This window comes from Aptenodytes forsteri, unplaced genomic scaffold, assembly GCF_000699145.1.
Source record: "Aptenodytes forsteri isolate BGI_AS27 unplaced genomic scaffold, ASM69914v1 Scaffold483, whole genome shotgun sequence".
Classification (NCBI taxonomy): Eukaryota; Metazoa; Chordata; class Aves; order Sphenisciformes; family Spheniscidae; genus Aptenodytes; species Aptenodytes forsteri.
In genome coordinates this window covers 170,218-189,790 of record NW_008795316.1, presented here as the reverse complement: position 1 = coordinate 189,790, position 19,573 = coordinate 170,218, and the positions used below count along the sequence as shown (strand labels likewise).

The 19,573-nt window shown below is 48.0% G+C and overlaps 1 protein-coding gene across 2 annotated transcripts; it reads right to left on the bottom strand.

Annotated features, from left to right (window-relative positions):
- Positions 1 to 463: 463 nt before the first annotated feature.
- Positions 464 to 18,331, bottom strand: SLC35C2 (solute carrier family 35 member C2). 2 transcript variants are annotated; one of them, XM_009279514.2, is made up of 8 exons: positions 18,272 to 18,331; positions 17,943 to 18,015; positions 17,591 to 17,759; positions 17,218 to 17,301; positions 16,702 to 16,877; positions 15,873 to 16,002; positions 15,650 to 15,727; positions 464 to 843 (listed from the first exon to the last, which is right to left on the bottom strand). In XM_009279514.2, exons 2-8 carry the CDS (start codon positions 18,006 to 18,008, stop codon positions 788 to 790), a joined length of 759 nt encoding a protein of 252 aa, XP_009277789.1. In that variant the 5' UTR covers positions 18,009 to 18,015; positions 18,272 to 18,331; the 3' UTR covers positions 464 to 787. The 2 variants fall into 2 exon arrangements, with proteins under 2 accessions (XP_009277789.1, XP_009277790.1); XM_009279515.1 differs by lacking the exon at positions 464 to 843 and having other exon boundaries at positions 14,837 to 15,727.
- Positions 18,332 to 19,573: the final 1,242 nt, after the last annotated feature.

Here is a 19,573-nt window from a genome sequence, read left to right as displayed (position 1 = left end):
CTTCAGGCAGCTGAAGGGCCTGAGACTCCCAGCCCTGCTTCTGTAGCACAACCGATTGCCCTGGCATCCCACACAGCAGCTCCTCCCCCCTCCCAGACATCAGACATAGAACTCTCCCCACAGGGCAGGAATAAAGCCCGAATGTTCTGATTTAGCCCCTCCAAACCCCTCCCTTGACCCCTGTTATGAACTGAACCAGGGAGTTTTGTTGGAAAGGGGAGCCCTGGACAGCTGTTGCCACTCAAACTGATAAGGTCCCTGGTGCAAAGCTTGTGGGAGGGAGCACTAGTCGCTCTGTAGTCAGAGCTCTCTCACCTCTCCGCATGGCTCCAGCACCAACCACAACTGTACATTCATCACCCACTAAACAAATGGAAATTTAAGGGCTCATGGCTGTAAAATACAGAAAACAATTCCCTGTGCATTTTAACGGTACTGTAATATATTGGATCAGAAATGATGAATGGCAGCAGAAGGGGGCTGGGCCCAGCGCAGAGGGGAGTGCTGATGCAGTGGAAGCCAGAGAGATGTATAGCTGAGGGGAGAGTCTGGGAAAGCTCCCAGGATTGTTATTGCATGGGGCTGGGGGAACACCACCATCTACAAAGACCAATTCGTGCCCACACCTTGCTACCGCACCATTCAGTGTAGGATTTGTAGTAGAGGCTTCTGTAAGAAACATCCATGTGAGGAAGAATAGAGTTGAGCCAGGTATGCCTGTTCTCTGTGCTCCTGAGAGGCACACAGTTCTGCTTCCTATGCAGCCCTTGCTGGTGGTTTTGCAGATTCAAGGCACGAGCAAGAAATGCAAAAAATGCTTCATCCCTGGGGGAAGAGGAACACCTGGTGGAAAGACAGAGAGTAAACATGAGCATTACCGCTCCTCCCCCATGTAATCTCCCAGCTCTGGAGTTTGAGCTGCATTCAGCAGTAATTGAAACCAGGCTCTTTAACACAGGTGCCAATTACTGCCTGTTAATGCAAGGAGCTCTGATAGATAAAGCAATTACCCAGCTCTGCTAGGCTGGAAAGCAAAAGATGAGATGGTGGGGCTACTTATGCTTGTGTGGGTCTTGTAGGACACCTCTGTGCCCCCGCAAACCGTCTTGCAGTGCTAGACAGGGCAAGTTCTTGCACTCATGCCCTCTAGCTGCATACCCCCTGCATATTCATGTGAGCTAGCAATGTGCCCTTGCTGCAAAGAAGGGTAATCATAGAATCGTTTAGGTTGGAAAAGACCTTTAAGATCAAGTCCAACCGTTAACCTAGCCCTGCCAAGACCACCACTAAACCATGTCCCTAAGCACCACATCTACACATCTTTTAAATACCTCCAGTGACTCCACCACTTCCCTGGGCAGCCTGTTCCAATGCTTGACAACCCTCTCGGTAAAGAAAGTTTTCCTAATATCCGATCTAAACGTCCCCTGGCGCAACTTGAGGCCATTTCCTCTCGTCCTATCGCTTGTTACTTGGGAGAAGAGACCGACCCCCACCTCGCTACAACCTCCTTTCAGGTAGTTGTAGAGAGCGATAAGGTCATTTCTCTTCTTTCAATAAAAAAAATGTTTCAGTGAATTCCAGGCTCTGACCCTGATGCACCTTGCTGGTGTACTGGTTTTACAAGGGTGCAACCCATCTGAGCTAGCCTGGGATCAAATCTGGCCTCCTGAGAAGTCTTCGCTTCTCCTTTATCTATTAAAACAAGCTGTTTGCAACTCAGACTTTTGTAACATTGTAAGATTTGATAAATGAGCTTTAACCCCAGGTCTCTTGTTAATTGGGGTATCTGAAACTTCTTGTTGCAGTTAAAGTAGCCATCTTCTGAAGGCATTTGGGGACCAAGTCTCATTCCAGGAAATATTAATTAATTCAGTGCCTAACTACTTGGAGGACAGAGTCCACTGGCCATATGATGGAAGTACAACAACTCTTCGCATGAAAAACCCCTGTCCTTTAGCATAGTAGAAGCTGACTCAAACTCCTAATGAGCTTACTCTTTTATCAGTACATTTCTTTACAAATCCTTGGTACCATTCAAACTGCATTATTGATCAGAAACACTTTAGTTTAGAACAGAACTGGCCCCAGTACTGAGCCCTGGGGAACACCACTTGTGACTGGCCACCAATTGGATTTAACTCCATTTACCACAACTCTTTGGGCCCAGGCATACAGCCAGTTTTTTACCCAGCGAAGAGTACGCCCGTCCAAGCCATGAGCAGTTTCTCCAGGAGAATGCTGTGGGAAACGCTGTCAAAGGCTTTACTAAAGTTTAGATAGACAACATCTACAGCCATTCCCTCATCCACTAAGCAGGTCACCTTGTCACAGAAGGAGATCAGGTTAGTCAAGCAGGACCTGCCTTTCATAAATCCTTGGTCTTTTATCCTCCAGTAACTGCTGACCTGGAGGGACAGTGCCTTGGGAGAAACTCAGTGGGTGATGACAAGAGGGTTGACCTACCTTGGCCAGCATCAAGTAGAGGGGAAATTAGTCTTTCATGGGACCACATCAGAGTCCTTTTTGCTCTACACAGAGCACCCTTTGCCTCCTGTACACCCTCAGTAGGGGATGTGCGGGTAGCAAGCTCAGAGACATGGATGGGGAGCAACGAGTGAGAGCAGGCTGGCAAGGTTCCTCCCTGCACAGTGCTGCGAGTCAAATATGGTGCCCACATCTCTAAAAGGATTTTGAAAAAATGGAGGATGCGCAGAATAATTACAAATGTGGTTTGGAGGCTGGAGAAAACACTTGCCAGTGACAGAATGAAAGAGTTCAGTCTGTTATCTCACCAAAAAGGGAGCCTGAGAAGTTATTTGATTATAAGCACTTCACACAGAAAAAATACTTTGTGTGAAAGAGCTCTTTAGCTTTGCTAATAAAGGAGGCTGGAGCCTGTAGTCAAGCAAAGTGTAAATAGGAAACACGGCACTGGGCCATGCTACCTGAGAAGTGCCATCTGCTCTGCCTTCTCGCATCCTCCACCCTGTCACGGAAGATACATCAGCTGAGAGACACTGGGTTCATTACAGGAAAAACAGAATAATGGTATTTCTTACTTGGAGTTACACAGGGGCCTTAGATAAATGCATGGTCACTTCAGGCCTTAAAAATCTATGAAACTGCAGGCACAAACTACAGACAGTACTGCGTAAGGAGGCATCCTTGATGCCTGCAAGAAACAGGGAGCTTCTCTGCACGATGTCCCCATGTGACTGGACTGCAGCAGGAACAACCGCAGGCATCCCAGGTTTACTAGCAGCCACTGGTCTCACCTGGCACCTGGGGACAGACCCAGGAACGTCAGTGCTTCCCAGTTTGGGCCTGCCTCTGCCCAAACCCACAACAGGCAGCACTACTACATAGGATGGCTGCTGGCTTGGCCAGGGTCACCCCTGGCTGTAGCAATGCCTCCCTTCCTGTGAGGCTGGTGCAAGGAGAGATATCAAGAATATTCCCCCAAGTCCTCTCCCCACATATGCTCTTTTCTCATTGCACTGTCCCTACTGCCCACACCAAAGTCCATCTGACTGCCAGTGCATAATTGCCTCCCCTGGCTGCACCACTGGCTGGGGAGTGCAGCTGCAGCCTCTGATCCAAGTATGACTGGAAGAGTGAGGCTGCCGAATGAATCAAAGAGAACAAATGTACAGGAGTATCAGAGCTACAAGAGGAATCCAACCCCACCCTGCAGATATGGGGTCAGATGCTGCGACCACTGAGGGAGGCACTGGCAGGTTAAGGACAGGTGGCCGGGGCGAGACGGGGCATGTGGGGAGAACTTTAGCAGCGTCAGAAGGAAGCCAAAAGACCTGTGTCCCAGGGAAGAAGTTACGTTGGGTTTGCAGAATTCATTCTCCCACAGGAAATTACTCTGGCAGAGAGAGTGCTGGGCAGAAGCAGTATCTATCTCCATAGGATATGCAGAGGCTAAGAAGAGGTTCAGGACCTGTACAAAACCCAAAACTTGGGAGCAGTCCTTGCCTGCAAAGCTTACTAGCAAGACCAGCCTGCGCCTGTCTCACAGTCTGGACAACCATCAGCCCTGTTAGCACAGTGACAGAGCAGTGCACTGTATGGTCTTGCAGCCAAGCCCTCCTGTTTCAGTCCTGGCTCCAATGTCGCCAGCCCTAACTTACCAAAAATTGCAAGTCAAATCCTCCAAAACTGCATGAATTTTCTAAAACCATGCCCATTTTCTGTCCTCCCTAGGGGACTTAAAGCCTTCAAGATCATTGGGATCTCCAGTCCCTGTTTTTCCCCACAACCTGGTTTCTAGAGCCCAGGATCTTCATTCCTGACCTACCTCAAAGCTGAGACTCTCTGTGGTTACCAAACTCCAGCACTTGGGGCTTGGATGGTATCACTGAAGGTTCACGAGCAGGCTGCAGTTCCTCCTCTGGGGGAAACACCCCTGCAGTGTTTGTGCCAAGGCAGTAGACTGAAACATGTACTGGGGCACCCTAGGGCTCTGCCCAAGTGCCTCCAGGACCACCCTTGGCACTCCCACTCTTATCTGAAAAGATCATTGGGATCTCCAGTCCCTGTTTTTCCCCACAACCTGGTTTCTAGAGCCCAGGATCTTCATTCCTGACCTACCTCAAAGCTGAGACTCTCTGTGGTTACCAAACTCCAGCACTTGGGGCTTGGATGGTATCACTGAAGGTTCACGAGCAGGCTGCAGTTCCTCCTCTGGGGGAAACACCCTGCAGTGTTTGTGCCAAGGCAGTAGACTGAAACATGTACTGGGGCACCCTAGGGCTCTGCCCAAGTGCCTCCAGGACCACCCTTGGCACTCCCACTCTTCATCTGAAAAGAACCTGGGCATCTTGGTAAGACAGCACATTGAACATTGTGTGCACTGGCAGTAAAGGCAGCGAGGAGCGTCCTACACTGTATTAGAGGAACACAGCCAGTAGATCAAGGGAAGTGACTATCCCTTTATACCAGTACTTGTTAGTCCCCATGAAGTAATACTGCACGCAGTTTCCACCCCCAATACAGGAAAGACATGGACAAATTAGTGGTAGTTCAGTAAAGGACCACCAAGGTACTCAGGGCTTGAAGCACTTGTCCTGTAAGGAAAGACAGAAGGAGGGAGGCTTGTTCAGCTTGGAGAAGAAATGATTTCAGGGGGACCTCATAGCAATCTGTCAGTACCTTATTTGAGAAGACAGAGCCAGGCTCTTATCAGTGGTGCTGGGAGGATGAGAGACAATGGGCGTAACTATAAAGACATGTTCAGACTAGATAAGGAAAAACCTCTTCCTCATGAGGACAGTCAAGCATTGAAGCAGGGGTCCAGAGAGGCTACGCAGTCTTCCACCTTGGAGGTTATCAAGACCTGCCTGGATGAAGTCCTGAGCAACCTGGTCTGATCTCATAGTTGACCCTGCCTGCGTAGAGAACTGCTGAGGTCCCTTCCCACCTGAATTATCCTGTGATCTCTAATTCAACATAGGACGAGAAAGAATCTCTTAGCTTCAAACTCACAAGGCAGGATGAGGCAAAATGTCAGCTGCCTGAATCAGCTACACGGTCCCCTCCCAACACACTTTCCTGCCCCCCCAGACCCTGCCATTCAGGGCAGCTGAACACTTGCTTCCCCACTCCATACTTTCAGAGTCCAGGAAGCTCCTGCTTGCCCAAGGCTGGTCCATCTTGCCTTCTGACACAGAGGGAGAATTCAAGGCTGCAAGCAAAGTGCTGTGCAGCACGCAGTCTCCAACACCTGGCACCAGCTCCACTTCATTCTCCCTGGGGAGTTCCACTGAAGACCTTCAACATCTAGAAACAAAGCAGCAGCTCCACAGGACAAGGGACACACCACCTTCCCACTCCCTTTATACAGTGAATTATGTCCACATGGCAGGTGGGTCTGCCTTGTGCAGGGTGGTGGAGGAGGTGCTGAAACATGAAGTTAGAAGAATTACTAGGCTGAGACCAGGAGAGCGGCTCTTAGCACATTCATGACAATGGCTCCAATTAGTGCAATTACAGGGCTTGGCTGCATCTTCCTGCTTGTGATTTTCATTAACAATCACATGGTCAATTCTGCTACTTTTCACTGGGCAAGCAGCCAGAAGCTGGCAGCAGCCTCTGCTCCTGGCAAGGTCCAGACGAAGGGCAGGTACAGACTGCTCCCCTGGGAGGCCAGGCTGGCAACAAAGGCCCAGCCAGGCATTCAGACATCCTTGGCTCCTGGCAACAAGAAGACCTTTTGGGAGAAGGGAGGTGAGTGGCACAGCTACCTGTCCTGTTGGAAGAGCACACTCCTTACAGGAGGCTTAACTGCACTCAGCACAGCTGGTCCCTTAGCAGGAAATACCACCACAAACACCACCACTCTCCTGAGTCCCAGACGCAGCTCAGTTTTGGCTGCATCACCTTTCCCAATGCAAAGCAAGACAAACAGTTCACCCCCCAAAATATGACTCCCCAAGCAACTGCAGGGCACAAAACCTCTCAGGTTAGCATGACTCCAGAAAAGTGAGTTATTTCCAAGCACAGGGTGCAGACTAGGAGCAAAGGTTCTTTCAACTTCCTTGGACTGCAGAGGCCCAAGGCTGTGAACATCAAAACCTGCATACCCCAATGATGAAAAAAAAAAAGAGCCTTAGTGCAGAAGCAGGGGTATAGAGTTAAGGGCAATTATTTGCCACTGCAAAGATTGCAGACGAACGTGAGCCCTTTACAGCCCTAGGTGGGGTGGTAACCAGCCTTCCAGCCATCTGCACCCCGAGCTCCCCTTTCACCACCTCACTAAGCACCAACCACAAACCACGTAATGAAAACTACAGAGATACTCAGCTGAAACAAGAAATGAAGCACAGCTTGAGGCAGCCCTACTGCTGGGCACCAGGCCGTGTGTTGCTGCTCTGCCTTGCTACTCCTGTGTGTTTTGGAGCCAGGCTGGCTTTCCCACAGTAAGCTTGCTGATGATACCTTGTCTGCTGGGCAGAGCACTGGAGGAGCGCAGAAGGGTTTGCAGGGACACTTTCTCCTTGCACTCAGGATGTTTTTTACTGTATTGAAATTTCAGCAGGAAGCCAAGCATCTGTTCTTCAAACGAAGAGGTCTCCCAGGGGAATGGGTAGGGGGGCAAAATCAGCACACTGTAAACACCTGGTCTTACAGGCAAGAACAGAGTTTGCGGAAGGAGTGCAGCACCTCTGAAATTCATTCAGCTTTGCTTCCGCCAGTTAACTAGTTCAAACACCATCAATATTCAGTCACAGTCCTCTATTTCCTGTGTATGGCTGTGTGTCAGTGCATGCACGTGGGCCCACACAGACGGGGGAAGGCTTGCACAGCATGAACTTAGGTGTGTGTGCTCTCCCCAGCAAAGGGGTTCGTGTGTCTGTGCTGCTGCATGCACATGCAGGTCTCCCCAACACTGCAGTACTCAGGAGTGGTTCCAGCATGTTCAGCCTTCACACTCTTCCTTTCAGGAAGGGGGGCAGAACCAAACTGTGTCACGCAATGATTGACTGTACAGAAGACTACCTCTCCCATTCCCTAAAGCGGCCCCTGACTTGGGGCTCATCAGAAAACAGTCTGCACGACCAATGAGCTTCATCACTCCTCTCAGAAGACTGCAGAGACCACTCTGTGGCACAGGCAAAGGGACCTCTTAAAGGCAGGAGACCTCACAGCCCTGTGCCTGCACACAGGGCTAGGTTTACCCAGTGTTTCCAATCCCAAGCCCACTGCATCGATCCAAGTCTGAAACAGCTTCAGCAACGACAAGAGGCCTTGACTACCTCTGTACAAGGCCAAAGAGCTGCACAGCCACCCAGGCTTATTTCCAGAGGCAAACAGGATCCTACTGGTACTCCCAGCTCCCACTCCCTACTACCATCCTGTCTCCTCAGTAGACTCCAACCCTACCTCTTCATGCCTAGAGTCTGCACTTCACTGCTATCACTACAAGATTGTGCCCTCTCATTTTCTTTGTGCCACTGCTTGCAGCACTCCTGTCTCCTCCTTTAAGTCCTTCATCCTTGCCTCTTTTTCTGTTTCTGGCATTTTCAATGCACAGTAGGGTTTTTTCCTTATATGAAAGAGGGTGGGCAGGGGTTCTTTCTTCCTTTCATTAAACGTTAGTGCCCATTCAAGTGAGATGGACAGTGTTCAACAGACAAGCTGTGCTGCTGCTTTAACACTCTGCTGCACTAGCCTGCACCAGCATACAGTCCCATCCCACCCCACCCCTCCTGAGCTTGCCCACAACTCTGCCATATTCCCTAGAAGCCACCCAGCGCACCCTAGTCCTGCTCCTGAGCGAGACCACATCCAGGTGCAGGGTGACTCAGCTTGAAGGCAGGACTACAATTTCAGCAAAAGTGAGGATGAGGCCCACCAACTTCCTTTAAAGACCTATTCCAGGAATTGACCCTAGGAGGTAGGTAGTGAGCTCTCACCTAGGACCCATACCCTCAACCCCTGAGGCTTCTGGGGAGGGGAGCCAGGGAATACATGGACAGAAAGGAGCCCCGCACCATGCCCCAGTGGAGTTGCCTTGAGAGGAACACTGCCATTTTCCCAAAGAATCACAAAGCTTTTACCCCTTCCTTCTTGCCAGTTCCTGCATGGGCTCCTGCCAAAGCCTTTTTACTTTGCTCACTGATCCCCTACACTAAAGTCACTGCTTGCACTAGCTGAGCCTGCAAAATCAGGTAAACTTAACCAGCAATCAAGATTTGCTCTGAGAGCTCCAGGGCAGAGCTGGAGTACCAAGACTTCTCAGGCTCTCAGGGAGCCAGAGTCCCAGGAAGAGGGCACTCAGGAGAGCATCAGGCCCTTCAAACGGAAGAGCATCCGTATCAGCTTCATGGTGGATTCAAATGGGCTCTCCTGCAGCTCTCCATACAGCCAGTGCTTCCACTTTGTTTCTAAAACATTTCTTGCTGAGAGTGAATACTAAAGCAGCCAACAACAGTGTTCTGCCCTGCGCCATATGACACTCTCCACTAGAAGTCCTCACCAGGTGAGCCTCAGAGCCAACATAGCCGAGGCCTGGTGAAGCTCTGGAGTACAGAGGAGCCTTGCAGACACAGCAGTCAGTGAAAGTAAAAGCAGAGTGGAACAAGCAGCAGGGAAGGTCAAAAAGTGATAGGAAAGCATTCATCACAGACACTCTATCCCTAACTTGTTGCTTTTCCAAATGTAGGGAATGGAAGTGCTTCTGGAAGGCTCAGAGGTACAATGGATTGGGGAAGGGAGCTGAGAAAGACAGCTCTGGCCAACAGAACGGCTGTGCCTCACTGCTTTAAAGTCAATCTTTGTCCATTTCCCCAAAGTACCAACACTGCTTCCCCATTTTGTCATCTCTATGCCTCACCTCTGCATCTCCTCTAATCAGAACCTGGAAATTTGTGATGGAGAACTGCTCTCGGGTCACTGAGAGTGGCAAGTTCCACTCACTACAAATCACAGGATTTGCCCATCCTCCATCATGGTGCTCCTGCCAGTGCTGAAGGAGTGACGCAGAGCAGACAGAGACAGTGGATGTGGGTGAAAAAAAGCAGAGCAAGCAGATCTTGGACCAAGAACAGCAACACTGGCACAGGGGGTGTGGGGAGTGAGGAATATACACACTGTGCTCCCTCCCTTGCAAAGTTTAGGCTCTCACCAGAAGCTGTTACAAAAGCAAGATAAACCCACAAACAATAGGATCCTTCCATTTTCCTTCTACGTTTCCCAGACAACACCAAGCACTCAACAACAGTTTAGAGTGCAAAAGACCCCGTTTGGTCAGTTAATGGCAGGAAGACGAAGAGACTTAAGCAGAGCTGCTCACTGCTTATTGTTTGCTAACCCCAGTCAGGCACCTGCAGCAATGACATTTATACCCAACACTACACTGTTTTTAAATTAAAAATTCTATGCTGGAGCTCTGAAACTCCAGTGAAGGAGGTGCATTTCCATTCTTAAATTACAGGTCTACAGCTACCCCTGCACACATGGCTGGGAGCGCATGACAGCACCCTGAAGGTAGGCGCACATAGATCTCAGCAGGAATGCTCCAGGCTACAGAAAGCAATTTAGATCCAGGACTGCTGCTCAGACGAACACGCTGATGCACAGATGCTAAAAGAACCCCCAGCTGCAGCAGAGAGGCCTCAGTAGACCCTCAAAATTGGTCAAGCTGCATGGTTCCCGATAGGTCTCCAAGAAGATCCTGTCTTCAACCAAAGGGCAGGACCATGTCTTTAATGCATAACTGGGCACATACGTTTAAGCATTCCTGCTGGGCACATGGTTTTGTTAGCATTCCTGCTTTGGTCACTTGTGGAATGAGGTGCTGAAGGGTTACCAGTGTCTATTCTCACCTCTTTGTAGCACGCTGGGGCTGGCCCATGAGCCTTCACCTCACAGAGACTTGACTCAAGGCTAGTACACAGATGGACCTCTGCTTGTCATACAATTCTTGATGTAGCTGTTCAAGTAGAAGCTAAAGGAACAGAGATTCAGTGGCTAAATCATATGCAAGGTGACTTGAAGACTCCTAGCACTAGAAGACTCCCAAAACTATCAGGGCTCAAGAAGAAATTGCATTTTCCAATTATGCCCATCCAGGGGCTTGTGCCTTCTCTCTCTGATGAGTTATCATGCAAATTTTTCCATGCCACAAATGAGTCCTGAAGATGCTGTGAAACAGCTGCCCCTTCCCACCTTATTCTAGCAAGCCTGACTGAATCTAGACCGTGTGATTCTAACATTCTGGAGCTTTGGCCAGCAGGGAACATGCTATCCCAAATGATGTTATTAAATCAACGTGCCATTTCATCTGAATGGTAGGAGTAGTTCTAGCATAAAACAGACAAAAAAGGACTTTCAAAGCAGTAGAAAAGCCATGTACACAGTAAGTTAATCTCCCACAGGTATGCAGGAAAGCGTAACTTCTTCAGGTTCCCCATCAGGCTATCTGTCCACAGATTTTCCAAACACAACAGTTATTCAGAGTGTAAACATCCTTTGGATATGCTGATTCTAAGTTTTGTATCTCGGCCAGTTTCGCAGGAACAGCTCTTCACTGCTAGTTCCTCATATGGTATCCCTTACAGCCTGAGAAGTTTACCGTGAGGTATTTGATGCAGACTACTATCCATCCTTTCTACATTCCTGAACATCTGCTATTGAACTCATCACCTACGTCTAGCAATTAACCTGGTACCCAGCACCACTAATTTACAAACATACCCCACAAAAGCTAAAACATCCATCAATACAGAGATCTAGTTGCTATTTTTCTTCCCCTAAATCATCTACAATAGGGAGATCAGATTGCCAGTGTATGTTCTCTCTCCTTTCTTTTTATGAAAAGAATGCAGAAAACAATCCTCAGGAATAAAAAAATTCCCATGCTCTACCAATGGAGAAGGCTGGAGGTGCACAAGAAGCTGGGAGGGGGCACAGCCAGGACAGCTGACCCCAACTGGCCAAAGGGATATTCCATACCATGTGATGTCATGCTCAGTACATAAACTGGGGGAAAGCTGGCCAGGGGGGCCGCTGCTCAGGGACTGGCTGAGCATCGGTCGGCAGGTGGTGAGCAATTGCATCATGCATCACTTGCTTTGTATATTCTTATTATTATTACTGTTTTTATTTTATTTCAATTATTAAACTGTTTTTATCTCAACCCACGAATTTTCTCAGTTTTACTCTTCAGATTCTCTCCCCCATCCCACTGGGGTGGGGGGAGGGAGTGAGCGAGTGGCTGCGTGGTGCTCAGTTGCCGGCTGAGGTTAAACCACAACAAGCACATCATAATTTAAAATCCTGACTCTAAGTGCAAAGGCAATGACCCAAAGTCCCTGTCCCTGCAAGCTCTTAAGCTCTTAAGCTCTGAAAAGATAAAGTAAAAGGTGGAATTGAGAAGATGGGAAGCATCACTGCAGTTTTCGGAAACCCTTAGAGCATTCTCTCTCCTGGGATTCCCAAGTCCTGTCACCTCTGCTCCATAAGCCTGTGCAGAAGCATCTACCATGCCGAGCAGAAGTATTAAGCATGACTATTGGTATCTGCTAGGGTGCTGTAGCACCTTCATTTTACACATATTGCATCAGGAGTAAGAGGGATATTGGTGACACAGCTAGCTGTTCAGCCATGTCATTTCTTCGGTCCAGGACACAGTAGGTGCTTGGTCAGAAAGAACCACATTTACACACAGTCTAATTAACATTTGATTTGTTTGATACTGGGTCTGCTCTAGTCCTGACCTTCAGATTGCATTTTGGGGATAAAGGCAGAGTCCCAGGTAAAGCCTTCAGATTGGTGACAGCACTGCTGCTGCCAGCAGTCCTGCCAGACAAGACATTTTAAAGAAGAGGTCCCACAGGAGCTACTGGGTGCTTACTGGGAGCTAAGAAGCATTCCTGGGCTACTTCTAAAAGAAGCTGGGACGTATTAAGTCAAGTTTTGGAAGGATGAAGGGAGAGAGGAGTGGCAAAAATATGGATCCTGCCTGTTATGCACACAAGCAGTCATAGCATAGTCAACTCTACCCCAGTGAGGTTCCTGCAGAGAGAACTGCACAGGGAAAAGTCATATAAAGACTGTAAAACAGCAGTGCTTTCCCAGAAGCAGAGGACCTTGTGAATTAGAGTCCCAGGCAGGAATCCTTCAGCAAGTCCCAACCTGCCATTGAGTGAAAAACCTTTCCCTTCCTAGCTCTGCAGACCCAGAAAAGCAGCAGCAGTACTTCAGCATGAGCTGGATTAGGGCCTCCTTGCTGTGTGGTCACAGAAGCACCTGCAGAACATGCCCTACCATGAACCTCCTTGCACCACAAGATCCCTACCTGGATTTATGAGGCTTGGGAGAAAACTTCTTCCTCCACTGAATCTCAAGAAGAAATTAAGTATTAATTATCACCAAGGTCTGCATAAGGGCTTTTTAAATTCATGGGCAGGAATAGGACAGAGATCCTCTGCCATTCCTATCTGGATACTAGAAGGAATTAGAATAGGATTCTTTCCAAGACAGATGAATGATGCCAGTTTCACAAGCAAACTGGACTGACCTGTACCATATGCTGTGGCAAAATCATGAAGCAGTAGACACTTTTATGTTCTTATTTCCAGGTTTCTCTTATCTTTATCTCTGAAAAGAACAAAATTTTACTGAACAAGGAAACAGACATCTACCTAGCCTCGCTGGAAGCAAGCAGCTGGCAACCTTCCAGGAAAGGTGCAGAACTAACTGCTTGTTCCAAAAGTTGTTCTGAGCACACTTCACTGGAGTGAATGACAGTGTCCTCCTATCTGTCGCCAAAAAGTTGTGTCTAGATCAGAAATGCTAAGTGTGGACACGAGGTTCTATGGCATTCCCTCTATCTTAAAGAGGAAACGAGATGTGAAGCAACAGACTCCAGGGTTCTACAGTTCACAAGCGCTTACATTGGCACAATCAAATTTCATCTTCAAGCACCATATGTGGTGCAAATCCTGGCCTGTGAACAACTTTGTTGTACCTTGGATTTACAGGGACCTGAAATCCCAGTCTGAGAGTTACACAGCAGAAGGATGCCCGAGGTTCAGTTCTAGGAGAGTGGAAAGTGAAATGCAAAGCGCAGCTGTGGTATTGCTAAACACAGATCATGTGCAGAAAGCATCACTGCCCCACATCAAGTACAGAGTACTTAGTGCTTGTGGTTTACACCTATCAGTAGGGTAAACAGGGTGAATCCTGTTGGAAGCATCACAAGTCCCAGCTATTGGAAAATCCAGCTAGGGACAGACCAAGCCATTCTCAGCTCCAGGCATCCTAGTTGATGCACAAGATCTCTTGGTGTGCCAGCCTGGCCTGGAACTGCTGGTCAGTAGCTTTACATGAGGTAGTTGCACCACCTGCTGTCTGCTCCGAAGCAAGTTACCAGTGTCTATTAGAACATCATTAAAGATGATCATTATTAACAAAAGTTTTCTTCTTCAGAACCAGTTGGAATAATCTCCCCAGGGAAGTGGTGGATTCCCCAACATAGGACACTTCTAAGATTCAGCTGGACAGGGTGCTGGGCCATCTTGTCTAGACTGTGCTTTTGCCAAGAAAGGTTGGACCAGATAATCCTTGTGGTCCCTTCTGACCTGGTATTCTATGATTCTGTGATTCAGTTTTTTGCAGGACATACTCTTGATTAAAGTAATCAAGAAAGACTTCGTATCTGAAAACTATGAAGCAGGATCAACAGAGGGACAGTCTAGTCAAAATGGTTCAGGTTCTCAAACAGAACATGAGAAGTTCTCTTTAATACCCAGCTCCTCTCAGGAGAAAGATTGCACTGTTATCCCTTTGGGAAGCTCTCTCAAGTTATTTCCACTCCAAAAACTCCAAAAGCTAGCACTGAACAAAACTTTCAAAGAGGTGAAAATTCTGCCATGCAAAAAAACAGCCACCTGCCCAACACCACTTGTGGCTTAGCAGAAAGGAAAAAGACACATCTTAAATTCTGCACCATTCCCCTTTCCTGGACAAGGCTGCAGCACAAACTGATCCAATCCAACGGGGCAGAGAGATAAGATTCCTACAAAAAGCCACAATACTAGAAGTCTTCTTACAATACGGTGTCTTGTTCACCCATGAAGGCAGACAAGTCAGTATGCTCTCTTGGCTGGCACAAATATGACAGGTTGCAGGAAGATCCCCCTAGCCCTAAAGATCAAGGATCCTGTTCACGGGCAAGTATTCTGTGTGCCAGGCCTCAAAAATAGTTCGGCATGCAGTAGCAAGGTCAGTGTGGCTCTAAAAGGAAAGGAGTTCAGTAGACAAATGACCTCTGCTTAATGAAGCATAGGTGCATAATGTGCAGACAAAAGGGAATCAGAAAAACAGTTTATTTAAAAAACAAAAAATCCCCCCCTCAAATACCCACATACTTTCTGATAAGCTTATTGCTCAGGCTAGGTCTTCTGTGATACTGCTCTCTCTCCCCTTGGCCTGTAGGGCCAGAAGTACTCATGCAACTTCAGTCCTTCCTCCAACCAACATCATTTGGCTATGTTCAATTGTTCCCAAATACCAGCATTTAATTTTCTCCTTACTATGCACACAGAACACGGAGGTCACCAGGCTCAAAGGCTCCTTCTCACTGGGACAAGTCTACGGATTTATATATAGTCATCTGCTCCCACCAAGATAGGAGTTCCTACTTAGTAGAACCATAAAGAAAGTATGGGAAGGTGTATCTACCTTCTCTTTTGAAGCCAAAGCCTAAACAACTCTCAAATCATCCCTGAACCACTCAGCCTGCAGTCCACAAATGTCCATGCTCATTCTACAGTTCATGGTCTATACTCTCAATATACAGCCTTCACGATTCCCTAATAAGCTTTCTATAGCATTTCCCAGTCTCACCACACCGTTCTACTTCCACTTAACCAGGGCTCGTCTTCCAGGTTTGCTCTCTGTGAAAGGGGTATTGCCTCTTTCTTGTGTAGCATCTACAGATCCACACTGTAGTAGAACAGCACGACTTTCTCACTAGGCCCTGGCTCTTCCTTGAGTGGTCACAGACAGAGGCTCTTGGACCTTCCTCCTAGATAGCTGTCAGGCAGGTTTGGTAAGAACAGAGCGGGGGCTTTGTGTTTCATGTTCAGTCAGTGTTGTTGTGGGGTTTCAACATCCTCTTCCTCCTTCTCACCATGTTCAGTGTGGCGCAGAAGCAGCTCCAGGTCAGGGTCGGAGCTGGCCTCTTTGTGTAGCTTCAGTGCTTTTTCACCTGCATGCAGACAGCCATTTAGTGACAAACTCGCTAGAGTACCCATCAAACCTGGTGTTGGCAAGGAGCTGGAAATAGACACAGCTCCTAGTGACACTACAAGAATGCCTACAGAGAAATAGAAAGGGATTTAAAACAGAATCACCTTTGGAATTCATGGCTTTGAGAATGACATGAAGGGAGATTCCTGACAGGCAGACAGCAAAGCCCAGCCAGTTCAAAAGACTGAGGCGGTCTCCCAGCAAATGTGTGGCGAGGAATAAAATGCAGATTTCCTGTGGAAACAAAAAACATGACAAGTGGCAGGGCAGGACCTGAGGAGATATGCATGAGACATTTTACAGCCTAAGCCTAGATCAAGATGCCAGGCTGCTAATTTCCATCAGCACATTCTTCCATGTGCAGAGAGTTCTAAAAACAGTTTCTAGAAACAGAACGACCTGTTAAACTGGGATGTGGGATTTTAAGTCCTCTGACTGCATAGCTTGGCTACATGGGAATCCTGTGACTTCTGGATCAGACAAATTTCACATGTCACCATTCAGCTCAAAAGTGTGTGCGCTGGATTCCTCAAAGGAGGGGAGAATGTGCCAAACTAGGTTAAAGAGATAGCTCAAATCAGTGGTTTGTTCATATCCAGGTCTGATGCAAGAGCATGCCCTTCTTACCCCTCCTCCCTCCTGCACCATCCATTGCTCATGAGGCCCACGTGTTTTAGTCTATCCCAGATCCCACCAAACTTTGGACCTTAATAGTATTGTTTATAAAACAGCCACTAGTCTCTGTCCCTTGATGTCAGGGACCAAGGGACTTCACTGCAGAGACTGCAAGGCAAAGCATCAAGCTCCTGTGCAAGGAGAACGAAAATAACAGGAGATGATTTCTAAGGCTCTAAGGAAGTTCTGACCACATGAGGCCCATTAGGGATGACTCAGTACTTGCCTTCTAGTATTAGTACAGGAACCATGCCTTACCTTAAAAATGCCAGCAATGGAAAGGGTGAGGCTAGATGTTCTGGAAACCAAGAGGAACTCAGAAAAGCCTAGACCAAAGGCAAGAATTCCACCCAAGAACAGCTTCCCTACCAGAGAGAACAGCATTCCTGCTTCGTGGAAATGGAAGAGCTTCTCTGATATGGACAAAGGCAGGCCTAGGAACAAGACAGTGAGTAGCAGAGTACCTTTCCCAACTCCCAGGACTCCTTACAACAAGATGGGGGTGGGCTGCTCACAGTCCAATATCAGGATGTGGAGCCAGTTCTTTATAGCCCTTACTTCCACAAGTGTGGCAGGCCACTATTCCTATGCACTCTTTAATGTTCTGCCAGCATAAGGTATATCTGGGTCCTTATAATTCCAGGTTTCTAACTACTTTGTAAAGTTCATCGCTGTTCACTTATCTCAGTGAATCATCTCAAACAAACAACTGCTAAGCAATCTCCCCAACCACTCTATAAAGCTACCCCTGCTTTCTCTAATTCACTCACGCACCCTCAAACACCGCAAAGAGTGGGAAGAGCCCCAGGAACATGAGCGGCTGCAGGTGAAACATGATATCAATGGGGTTCTGGAGCCCTGAAAGAGGAGAATCAATAACAGACCAGGTAGCAACAAGCCAGGGAATAACATAGCTCCTAGAGCCTTTATTAGTACCATTCCTAGACATACACCTTATTTGTAATGCCCACGCCTGTGCTGCTGCAGAGGCCAAGCCACCTTCATTACCCATCAACAGCTAACCCCTGCCCAGGTTTCAAACACTGTCCCTTACACAAGATGCTTTGTTTCTGCAGCAAGGGCTACCACCTCCTTATTCTCCTCCCCGTTACCAGCATCACCACCCACTTCCTAACACCCTACATACCCAGGTCAGCCTTCTGCATAAGTATCTGCGTGAGAGTCCAGCGAATACCCCCAAGGAAAGAGGCACACAGCACCAGCACGAACCCCTGTGCGTTGAACTGTGTGGACTTGTAGGTGAACATGAAGAGCCCCCCAGCGATGAGCAGAACCACCAGCAGCAATGCCACCCTCTAGATGAGAGCAAACACAAAGTCACTACAGACTCCTGAAGCTGAACAAAGAGACACCTCCTCTCTTTCAGATACATCCACATAATTGCATTCTTCCTCTACTTACATGTTTCTTGTACATGTACTGCCTATTTCCCTAGGCCTGACCTTCTCCCTCCCTAAAGCATTGATTGGGACCCTTACCACTTCCTCCAGCTTGAAAAGCAGTGAAAAAAGCAGGATGAAGAGAATGGCAGAGGATTTGGTCATCGTGTAGCTGTAAGGACCAAAACACACTGTCAGTCTCCTCCAACGTAGTCCTTCCCAGCAAAGTACTATTAGGAACCAGATCACCCACTTCTACGTTGCTACCACCAAGCCACCATAGACCCTGCATGCCAACCCCACCAAGCCACCATAGACCCTGCGTGCCAACCCCACAAAGCCATACACCCATTCAAGAAACTGACCCTGACAGAGCACTTTCTAAACCCCACCAGAGGGCTCCCAGGGAAGATGGTGTTTGTACTCACAGGGAGACAGTGACGTATAGGAAGCTCCAGTTACTCAGCCCAATATCCAAGGAAGTTGACAGAGCTAAAGAATCAAAGAAAAAATCCTGAAGTTAACTATCTTCCACTACATTAAAAAAACCCCAAAAAACCCCTGCTACTTGACCATGAACATAGAGAGCAGAGCAGACCCAATAAAAACCCCCACATTTTCCTCAGGTTAACTCTTCAGTTAACTACCAACGTAGTTCAGATATCCTCAGCTCTTTATGTTTCTGTCCTGTTCCCTGTGATTTAAGTTGGGCTCAGCACTGCGCTCACTGAACATACACTATGCAAAAGTGCAGAAATAACCCTTGCCCTCCCTGTGAATGAAAGCCATCACAGATTTGCACAAAGTCCTTTTTGAATGTATCAGAGCATGATAACTGGTAAGTATGAGGGCTACTGCAAGAAGCCTGAAGAAGCAAGTCTGGCAACAATTCTCAGCCTGCACCCTTAATCCTGGAGCAGCTCTTGTTACAGTCTATTCTCCCTTGTATATAAGCTTCCTACCACAGGAAACGGTTTTACTGATGCACTGGCATGCTATGCTGGAAGGCAGTATTGCTACAGATGTGCAGAAAGCATTTTTCAAGAAACCATAGGACATGTTATGTAAGATATTGCAAACCTTGCCAGAGATCTTAGACTAGATGCTGTTCTGTGGGAGACAGTATGATGACAACTGAACCAAGATAACACAGAGCCAAAGAACTGCTGAAGTAGCTAGAGTTCTGTGCTCTGAGTAAGAGCTTCACTCCTTGGTCTCAGCTACAGCAGTTTCGTGTATCATGTGTGATGAACTTCTCTATCATAAAGACCAAGTTCCAACCAGAGAAAACTCCTGAAAGAACATAAACGCATGGCTTGATTCCAACATTAAAGAAGAAAAATAACTTGCAGAGACAATTTATGGAGGTACTATACGAGATTCTCATTGTATGTTCTCACATGCCAGTGGCTCCTTCAGAAAAATACATTCGGTGTGGCCTCTCCATATTCTAACTAGTTTTTGTTATGACCAATAAAGATAGCACGTCTAAACCTAAAGCTTTAAGTAACACCTACTCCTCCCCTGCACCTGGTAAGGAAACGCACGGGACGCCCGCAGTGCTGGGCGCCCGCGGGAGCGATGCTTGCCGCTCCCCCCGCTCCACGCCTACTCCAAGGGAGGCGGCAGACGTCCCGCTTGCTCCGGGCGCCGCGGCCCGCCCAGCCCTGAAGACCACCCCAGGACCCCGGCCCGAGAGCCGCAATCAAACGCGGCTCCGGAAGAGGCCC